The 10,395-nt window shown below is 39.8% G+C and overlaps 1 protein-coding gene across 1 annotated transcript in view; it reads right to left on the minus strand.

Moving 5' to 3' along the window:
• The window catches only part of KIAA0586 (KIAA0586 ortholog), a 113,561-nt gene that overhangs the window by 89,193 nt on the left and 13,973 nt on the right, over nucleotides 1-10,395 (minus strand). Inside the window, exons 10-15 of the mRNA XM_045287630.1 lie at nucleotides 10,199-10,322; nucleotides 8,089-8,212; nucleotides 6,754-6,974; nucleotides 5,447-5,519; nucleotides 3,435-3,662; nucleotides 2,391-2,565 (exon numbers count right to left, since the gene is read on the minus strand). Coding sequence (XP_045143565.1) covers nucleotides 2,391-2,565; nucleotides 3,435-3,662; nucleotides 5,447-5,519; nucleotides 6,754-6,974; nucleotides 8,089-8,212; nucleotides 10,199-10,322 — 945 coding nt within the window. The remainder of the gene's footprint in view (nucleotides 1-2,390; nucleotides 2,566-3,434; nucleotides 3,663-5,446; nucleotides 5,520-6,753; nucleotides 6,975-8,088; nucleotides 8,213-10,198; nucleotides 10,323-10,395) is intronic.

Here is a 10,395-nt window from a genome sequence, read left to right on the forward strand (position 1 = left end):
GCAGGCAATACGTACACAGATGTGTATGACTGTGTCCCAATAAAACTATCTACAAAACAGGCCACTGGCCTGCAAGCCAGTTTGCCAATCTGTGAAGAGATGTGCATCTTGTAACTACTGCTATGATAAAATAAACAAAACGACTAGAGAAAAACGGTGAGCAAAGTTTCTGAGGAACATTCAGATACTATTTTTTTAACTCATTACTTTCTTCTTCAAAGGTTAATTTATTCTCTTAAAATTTTATACAAGTTAATATCATTTTAGTTTTATTCCTACAGGGTATGTCTAAATAGAAACGTTATATTGACTCTTAAGATTTTTGAAATTTGCTGTTCCTTTGGAGAGGTGAATAAATTTCTACAGAACTGAAGGAAAATAAAGAAAGAAAAAAAAAAAAAAGAAAAGGTGCAAAGGAAGAAGACTAAACTAGGTTCCACATAATTTCCTGATTACTCCAAAATGGTGCTGACAAGGAACACTAAAGTAGCATGAGCTGCCAAAAGAACAAACAAATCTATTTGGAGGAAGTATTGCCAGAGTGCTCCTTAGAGACAAGGATGGCGAGGCTGTGTCTCTATACATAGGACATGTCGTCCAGAGAGACCGGTCCCTGGAGAAGGACCTCGTGCTTGCTCAGGTATGAGGGCAGCTAAGAAGAGGGAAGTCCTCAACAAGACAGACGGACACAGGGCCGCAACAGTGGGCTCAAGCATGACAACAACTGGGAGGAGGCGCGGGACCAGGCAGCGTTTCGTTCTGTCGCACACGGTAGCTATGAGTCAGAAGGGACTGAAGGCCCTGAGCAACCACATTTGTATTCCAGTATGTAGGCGACTTTGTGAGTCGAGACTTTTAAATGCCACTTTCACTTAATTTTTCCTAAGAAGAAAGAGGAATTGTTTTATTACCACATCTATATTTGTTTATTCTGTTTTCTGATATCCACTTACTTTATGGAATGATTGTATTTACGGGGTGTTCATTTAAAATGGTAAGTAGTTACTATGTGCTAGGCATTGTTCAGACAGGAAAGACAGTGGTGAATCAAAGTAAAAATATGCTATCTGCTATGGAATGTGCCACAGAGAACCATGAAGGCGATGCACACGGGCTGAGGGGGACGGGAGGCCATCCTTCCGGTGGAATGATCAGAGTAGATGTCTCTGAGGAGCTAACATCTACGAGCAGAGATCCAAATGAAGTGAGGGCTGAGGCCAGGGACCATCCTGAGGAAGCACCCTCCAGGTATCACTGTACCACACGCCACGGCCCAGGAGAAGCCTGCGCCCCCACAGGCTCTCACTTAGTTCCGTCAAAGAGTTTTTGAAGAAGGGTTTTTGGGGTGTTTACACGCACTTTAAAGCCTGGAGTTATTTATTTTCTGGCAATGGCTTTCAAGACCCCACATACATGTAGAGAGCAAAGTTACAATAAAGAAAAGGATATTAAGTCTAAGTATCAGAACTGCAACCTCCAAAGGAAGACCCCACGTATTTAACCAACGTGAGATTCAGAAATGGCAGGGACAGTTAGGTACAGCCGATGGGAGATGGGAGACAGGAATCAAAATACGCAGTGACACATAAGTAACAGGGAATATTTCGTCTTTGCCACCTAAGGTGTTTGAGAGCAAACAAACTAGCCTTGAAAAGTGCCCACAAGCACGCTTAGGACACTGCACACCATATGGCTGCTTTTCCTTTTCCTGAAAACCGAAGCACCGTGTCCTCTGGATGGTCATTAGAATGCTTTGTTGCCAGCTGCTCGACTCACTCATAGGTGACCCCATGAAAACGAAACGCTACAAGTCCTGCACCAACTTCAAAATTACTTTGAAGTAATTACTATGGCCACTGAGTGCTTCCCAACCTAGAGGACTCATCTCCTAGCACCACAATGAATATTCCGTTATAAATCATACGGTTTTCCTGGGCTAATTCTGAGGACGAGAGAGCCAGGCCTTTCTTCTAGTCTTCGTCCAGAAGTTCTACTCAAACGCGTCCCCCGGGGCTGGCAGATGCAATCTGACTGGCAAAGCTTCCAGCATCAGAGCAGCAGGGAGGCCTCCACGGTACGGCAAACTGACGCATGGGTGGTGACCAGAGTGTTCGAGACTTATGTCTCTAAGCCAAGTGTGTGGATGCTTCATCTGAAGACACCATCGATTCCTCCTTTTCTTCCCCTTCTTCCTTCCTGCCTTTGTGCCTTGATCTTTAAGTTCTAACCTTCCTGCCTTGCACACAAGGAATTACTTAGTCCACCCAAAAAAGCATGATAGATATATTTTGAACTCTATTTGTAAATGAAAAGGAAATGAAAGCAAAACTTTACGAATTAAACTGATATCATACAATGAGATTGACTACCCAAAAAAAGAGGTTCCTTACCTTTAACTTGTTCGATTACTTTTGGCCTCTGCGATTTGGATTTAGGAGAAGGAGAGTTAAATCTCAGGTATGGTCCTTTTTTAAGAGTGCTGCGGTGGCCCTGATAAACTGGTTTCCCATAAACTTGTAACATATAACTCTCACCTTGTTGCACTGTGGTTGCTTTCAAAAGGCCCTATGTATACAAAGTTATTGAACTCATCAAGAACGGTCATCTCACATGCATTTTCTTCAGTTTCATAGCTTAAATATCACATTGAGATTCATCGAGTGAGAACAATCCTGTTTTAAAGAACCCTACTTAAGTGCTATCTGGACACAGTTCTCAAACATGTTTTTTAAAAGCATGAAAATTAAATATGAGAGTCATCCATCTAAGAAACATTGAAGTTCTTATTCTTACTTTACTCAGTATATTCTGAGTATCAAAACATTTTTTAAACATTCAATTGCAATAAAGATAACAATAAATCAAGTCTTTGAATGACTTTCTTTATTCTTGATCTCATCTTGTATCATAAAATAAATGCCTCAGAAAAAAATAGCATTTACTGAGGGCTAAGAACTGAATTAGATGCTTCATTAATCTTCCTAAAAACTCATGTTTAGGAAATTTACCACTTAAAGCAGCTAAAAAATTCCCTCCTTAGCACTTAGTACTATCCTCAGGAATAAAACAAACATTTGTTGAACTGGAAAACAGATAACCATACAGATACGCACGAACACACAAAATGAACTACAAATCTGAATACTATTACCAGAGGCTGATTTAATTTTTTAACAAAGTGCTCCCTAGATATACCTGCTACAACTAAGACCTTTGACTCTCAGCCCTGACAGCTCCGAAGGAACTATGTATTTTTGAGCAACGACTTCCACACTGCAGATATTCACAACCTTAAGTAGCAACATTTTAAAGATGGCTTACATATGGATAGTACTGCATTATTTTTTAAACTTTTCAGTTGATAATTTATATCAAGATGGACATGATCTACTATGATACAGTATCTATGTCATAAAACCAGATTAGAATCTTACTTCTTTTCTCTCTTTCTGTAAGCTTGAGACAGGCATGTTCCTCGCAGGTAGATTCCTAAAATGCTCCTCTGCTTCTTTCGGACAATGTTTCCCCGGAATTATGGCTTTGTTTACAGTTTTATCTTGTTTGTGGGTCTTAATATATTTATTCATATTTTGCACTTTCTTGGTCCTTTGATTCTTCTGATCAAATCTCTTTTGTTCATAATCTTTTCTTGCCAGCTCATCCTTAATATAATCAAAATAAAAATGAATAAGAATGCACTTAAGTTGCAATACTTTTACGTAACAAAATTTTAGTTTATTTTCTGCTTTTACAAAAATATAGTTTAAAGGGAGGGGGGAGGGGAGAGGGAGGGGGAAAAAGAGCAAACGATATTGAGGGCTAAAGTAGCGGGCAAATGTTTTGAGATTGATGAGGGCAACAGGTGTACATAGTTGCCTGACTCAATGGATGGATGTTTGGACTGTGATAAGAAATGTACGAGCCCTCAATAAAATAATTTTTAAAAATATATATAGTTTAATATTTAACTTTATTAAAAAAGTATATTGGCTTTCATATGAAGAAAAATTCTATGGAGTGTCAGCTAAAAAGACTCGTATATTATAGAGTGGGGGCAGATGGGATGTAGTAGAGACACAGGGTTGGTGTGGCAGTTACATAATCTACTGTCAATTTGAATAAGGGGTGGAGTCTAGCCCGTCAATCAGATAAATAGCTCACTGGAGGCCAGACACACACTCTCGGCTACACATCCCTGTTGATAAGCCAGATGGAACTACGCTGATGAAGCCAGAGCCCTGGGGCTGGAGGGGCCGTGTGGAGACCTCTGCCAGCGCTGAGGCACTTCCACTGTCACTGGATCCACAAGACTTTCCACCCACTGGCCCATGATCATCCTGCATTGGGTGTCATTGCATGTGTTTCGTGAGTCTGAAGAGGAATTTATAGACTGGTATCAGACATATGGGCTAATATCGGACTTAACGACTTGATCTGGACTGGGCTGGGATGTTTTCTTAATATACAGTTGCTCTTTGATAGAAAGCACACATGAGTGTCTCTGGATTTGTTTTTCTAGTTAACCCAGACTAACACAGTTGGGAAGGCAATTTTCATTTTAAACCATTTTATTCTTTTTGGTGTTGCTACAAATGTAGCAACAGCTAAAATTTTTTAATTAAAAAAAAAGTCCCCAGAAAAGGGAACAATTTTGTAATACAACTACAAATTTATTTTAATTAAAATTACTTGATGATTCTCATCAGTGTATTTTGCATGAGATTCATAATATACATAACATATATTGCCACTTGGCTAGAGATCCAGAACTAGATGCTAAGTCTTCTGACTCAAGGTTTTCCTGTGTATCACATAGTAGATGATATGTATTTTTGATAATTGCATTAGAGATATATTTCTACACAACAACATTTTGAAATATACTTCAATGCTTACTTCAGGGGAAATAAAACTGACACTTTACCTAGTTATCATGTGAGTAGGCAAGCACATATGTAAACCATGTCTCACCATCAACACCGGCACTCCAAGATAAGCAAACATAATGCAGTTACCCTTCTGCTCTGCTGTCCATAGAGCTGAAACTATTAAAATCTCGCATATTTCCACAAATCCTCTATTAAGAATGGCTCTCCCACACTTTTGCAATGCTTGTGTGTGAAGATGTATCCTGACCTTTATAAACATCATAACCTTGTTTCCAAATCCCTGGTCTCAACACATCTCTGCAAGCATATGTCTTTTCTAGGGTTTTTTCTAAGCTACTTTCCCTTAGTTACTCATTTTAGTTATCTTTTACCAGTCTGCCAGAGACACAGGATATAATGTGAAACATAGCACTTACTAGGGAAAATTAATTATTTTAAGTAAATATAGAGAGGAATAGAGTGAAAGTAGGAATTCCTAAGTGGATGTATGTATAAGAAATATTTTTAGTAGGTGATAGTTTTAAATTACAAGTCATTTAATTCTTTTCTAGACATACCTGTATTTCTGCAGAAATAGTTTTTATCCACTCATCTACTGTCTTTCTAATCCGAATCTTCTCTGACACCTCTCTGCAAAACAGAAAGATATTTCTCTTAAATTAGCACTTACTCTCCTGAGAACAGAACCTTGATCAGATCTAACTCTTACCTAGTTTTGCCTCTAACATGTAGCCTAATATCCTTCATCTGAAAAGGAAACACCAGTGTTACTAGACTTCACCCAAAAGTCTGAAAGCTCAATGCTTGAAAAATACATGTGGATCCCAGAAGATGTGTATCATAGAGAAAAAATGAATTATAAGCAAATTTCCATGATTAATTCCACGTACATAAGTATGTTCAAATTCCAACATTGCAATAAGACTCATTTCTTAAAAGGTAATAAGTAACCTTTTGTAAACAAGCAGCCATCTAGCTCAGAAGCAACAAAGCCCACATGGAAGAAGCACACCAGCCTGTGTGATCACGAGGTGTTGAAGGGATCAGGTATCAGGCATCATCAGAACAAAAAATCTTACCATAGTGAATGAGAGGGGGGAGTGCGGAGTGGAGACCCAAAGCCCATTTGTAGGCCACTGGGCATCCCCTTACGGAAGGATTTCGGGGAGGAGAGGAGCCAGTCAGGGTGCAGTATAGCACTGATGAAACATACAACTTTCCTCTAGTTTCTAAATGCTAAACACACACACACAACAACTATCATGATCCCAATTCTACCTTGCAAGTCTGGCTAGACCAGAGGATGTACACTGGTACAGATAGGAAATGGAAACACAGAGAATCCAGGGCGGATGATCCCTTCAGGACCAGTGGTGTGAGTGGTGATACTGGGAGGGTAGAGGGAGGGTGGGTTGGAAAGGGGGAAACCGATTACAGGATCTACATGTGACCTCCTCCCTGGGGGACAGACAACAGAAAAGTGGGTGAAGGGAGACGTCAGACAGGGCAAGATATGACAAAATAATAATTTATAAATTATCAAGGGTTCATGAGGGAGGGGGAGAGTAGGGAGGGAGGGGGGGAAATGAGGACCTGATGTCGGGGGTTTAAGTGGAGAGAAAATGTTTTGAGAATGATGAGGGCAATGAATGTACAAATGTGCTTCACACAATTGATATATGTATGGATTGTGATAAGAGTTGTATGAGCCCCTAATTAAACGATTAAAAAATTAATCTGAAAAAAAGAGTAACCTTTTTAACATAAATCATATTAAACAAAATGAAGTGCGTAGGAAAATTAAAAAAGCTGATACAACTGGCAGCCTCACAAAATAGCCTTAGATGACAATGCGCGCTCTTACCTGTTGGTGGACAGGGCGTTGATAAACGAATACATGGCAGCTCCATCCTTTGCACGGATAATAGCTTCCAGGTTTTCCTCAAGCACTTTTTTATTATTTTGTACTCCTCTCAAAATCTTCTCTGCATCTTTCACTATGGATCTTGTAGGTTTAATTGACTGAAATTTAAGTGGATGTTGGGGAAGATCAGTCAGCCTTGACATAATCAAAGATTCTTTGGGCTTAAAAAAAAAAAAAGATAGTACCATGTAAAACTCATATTGACTGTTAAAATTTTTTAAAGCTATTACTATTATTGGTGTCATACACTGTACCAATATATACTAGCACCTAGAGATGTCAAATTGAAGTGTCACAGAAGAACACTTGGTAATTATGACTCCTTTCCACTTAGAAGTGGAAAACAAGCAATAAATGAGGAATATTCCCAGTGGCGCTAAGCAGTCCAATGACCATTAAGAGCTGTGTCTGGTGAACAAAGCCAAAACTAAATAGTATTAAGGTGGCTACTGATAAGTATGGCAATCAATTCCTCCGTCCTCCCTCTATAAAACAAGATAGAAAGTGAGAGGTGGCCTTGTGGCTCAGTCCTGGCCTCTCAAAAGCTTTCTACAAGGAGTATAAAGGAGCTTCATGAAGTTTAGGAAAGAAATACATTATCTTTTAATGCCACTTTTCTATGAACTTTGTAAAGTCCCCTTTATAGATAGATGTGATAGTTATATAATTGTCAATTTGAGAGGATTAAGAGTGAAGGAGTGGAGTTTAGCCTGTCCTTCAGGTCACAGCTTGATGACCTCATTTGGAGGCACTAAGGAGATAAATAGCTCGCTGGAGGCAGAGCACAGACTCACTCCCTGGGAGACATTACAGCTGACAAGACACATGGCGCTACACTAGTGCCCTAGCTGGAGAAACCACTGGGAGACCTCTGCCAGCGCTGAGATGCTTCCACTGCCACTGGACCCACAAGACTTTCCAGCCACTGGCCTATGATCGTCCTGCATTCAGTGTCATGGCATGTGTTTAGGGAGTCTGAATAGGAATTTATGGATTGGTGTCAGACATATGAGCCAATATCAGACTTATGGACGTGATCTGGGCTGGGCTGGGATGTTTTCTCAATGTTCCATTGCTCTTGTATATAAAGCTCTTTCTTTCACACACGAGACTCCCTGGATTTGTTTCTCTAGTCTACCCGGACTAACACAAGAGGGCTGACATGTCTTCTTCAGTGACTGTGCCTTCTTCCTTACTTATGTTGCCTTCAGGACTTTTTGATTCTGTCATAACTGTCATCTCAATCACCAGATTTAACATCCTATCCCACTTTACCTGAAGCATGCCACTGGTTTCACTCTTCTTTTGGTCACGATCCTCCTCGGCCTTCTGTGCAGTCACTGTACTTGCTGCTCGCTCATCACAGGGAGGACAGGGGTGAGAGGGCAGAGCGTCAAGGCTGTAGAAGAGTGTAAAAAGTTTCCCACGTTTCATAGAGTCAGTAAGTGCAAGAATATAAATCTTTGCTATATATACTGTTATACATCAAAACTGTACAGTAGAATTAATTATGTGACCACACATAAGAAAAGCCAAGTCATGAGACAACATTGGCAGACAGGTTCGTGGATACAGGGAACAGGCAGGAAAATGCTTTGCCTTAAAAAAAGCAAACAATAGGGAGTACTTCCAGAATCAGGGAATGAGACTGTCTGAAAATACATTCTTTCATACAAGCAGCAAGGACACTGGCAAAAATTGTTAAAATCAACCTTTTCAGAACTCTGGGAATTAAACAAAAGTTTATAAGTAATGCCTTTTTTTTTAAAGCTGAATCTTAGTTTTTTAAAAAATACTTTATGGCATTTTTAACTTGCCACATTCGCATCTCACCTCCGTGCTACTGCCTTGAAACTCAATAGCTACCAATCATGGTGGCTATGAAAACCATTAAAGGGCTCCGAACTGTTAAGAGATTCCCCTAAAAGCTACCTTCACGGGACTTACCTTCATTTGACCTGACTCAGTGAGAAACCCTTTCCCCGAGACATTCACTGAAAAGGCTCCATGATACCTGTGTTTAGCACCTCCGCTACATGACCTGGCAGTGCCAGCTGAGGCAAACAAGATGTTAGCCAACAAACCTTTCAAATCTGGAGAGTGCGATGCATACAAGGGCCTTTGGAAAGCTCCATTATATTGGGGGTCAGACAACAGAAAAGTGGGTGAAGGGAGACATTGGTCAGTGTTAAGACATGAAAATAATAATAATTTATAAATTATCAAGGGTTTGTGAGGGAGGGGGGGAGAAGGAGGGGGGGAAATGAGGAGCTGATAATACCAAAGGCTCAAGGAGAAAGAAAACATTTTGAGAATGATGATGGAAACAAATGTACAAATGTGCTTGACACATGGATGCATGTACAGGTTGGGATAAGAGCTGTATGAGCCCCCAATAAAATGATTAAAATAAAAAAAGTTCCAATATAGTCCTTGGGATCTAGTGGGTCACATGCCAAGCTATATGCATAAAGATCTGAGAAGACCCTACTCTCTCATGTCTAGCCCACCTCAAGTTCTGCACAAAGGGGAAGGGGAAGTGAAGCAAAGCCAGACAGAAACCACCGCAACCCTCAAAGCACGCCCTAACACACACCTGCACACACAGGGCCTTTTGACAAAACTAGGGAGACTTAATGGTTCAAGTTTAAGGAAATTGCTTTCCCTCATTAGCTCGCTAAGCTAACCAGAGATCTCTATGGCTACATACAACAAAGGTACATACTTTACAAAATTAGTCCAGGAAAGTTCTTAAACAAACAACTTGTGGCAAATTAAAACAAACAAAAACAAACCAAAAAAACACCCTGCTATAAAAGAATCTGAGCTGCAGCATGGGAAGAATAGACAGCGTCCAAACAGGTAAAGAAGCATGGGCCATGGAGGCTTGACTGACCCCTGCCTCTTGGCAACAGGGCAGCCAGAGGTGGTTAGATATGGCCCTCCATTTATATTTTTTGCGATGGTCATGACATTGGCATAGGTGGATTTCTTTATAATTTTAAAAAAATTTTAGTGCATAAAATTTCAAACATACACAAAAACAATACTATCATAAACCTCCCATACCCCCATTTCTTAAATTGCAATAGCATAAACTCATGGCCATCCCATTTTGTCTATTCCCTAAAGCCATTCCATTCTTCAACCTCCTCTGCATTATTTTTTTAAGCAAATTCCACATACAATTTCAACAGAAATTAGTCATCTACATTCTGAGACAAAGAAATCCATTCATTTCATAAATATGTAACAGTGGAAGCTACAGCAGCAGCAGGAAATAGTAACTAAACCTGCCACCTTTGTAAAAAGCAATGCTATGGCTTACTACAGTCATTCCTAAGGAAATTTCCAATTCATTTTCATTCCAGTCTCTTCATTTTACCTGTCTTTCCTCTCAGGACCCCATGTTCTGCTAGACGGAATCAGGGAGCCCTTATCAGAAGACTCACTTTTTCTTGTCAGAGTCTCATGGCTATTCAGAATTTGTTCCAATAGTCTGACATTTCCTACAAGAGAAGAAATGTTAAAAACAAAAAAAAGAAGAAAATGTAGTCATTTTCAAGAATCAATTTTTTTTTT

The sequence above is a fragment of the Echinops telfairi genome, unplaced genomic scaffold, assembly GCF_000313985.2.
Source record: "Echinops telfairi isolate 266 unplaced genomic scaffold, ASM31398v2 ScPeMD7_18;HRSCAF=68, whole genome shotgun sequence".
Lineage (NCBI taxonomy): Eukaryota > Metazoa > Chordata > Mammalia > Afrosoricida > Tenrecidae > Echinops > Echinops telfairi.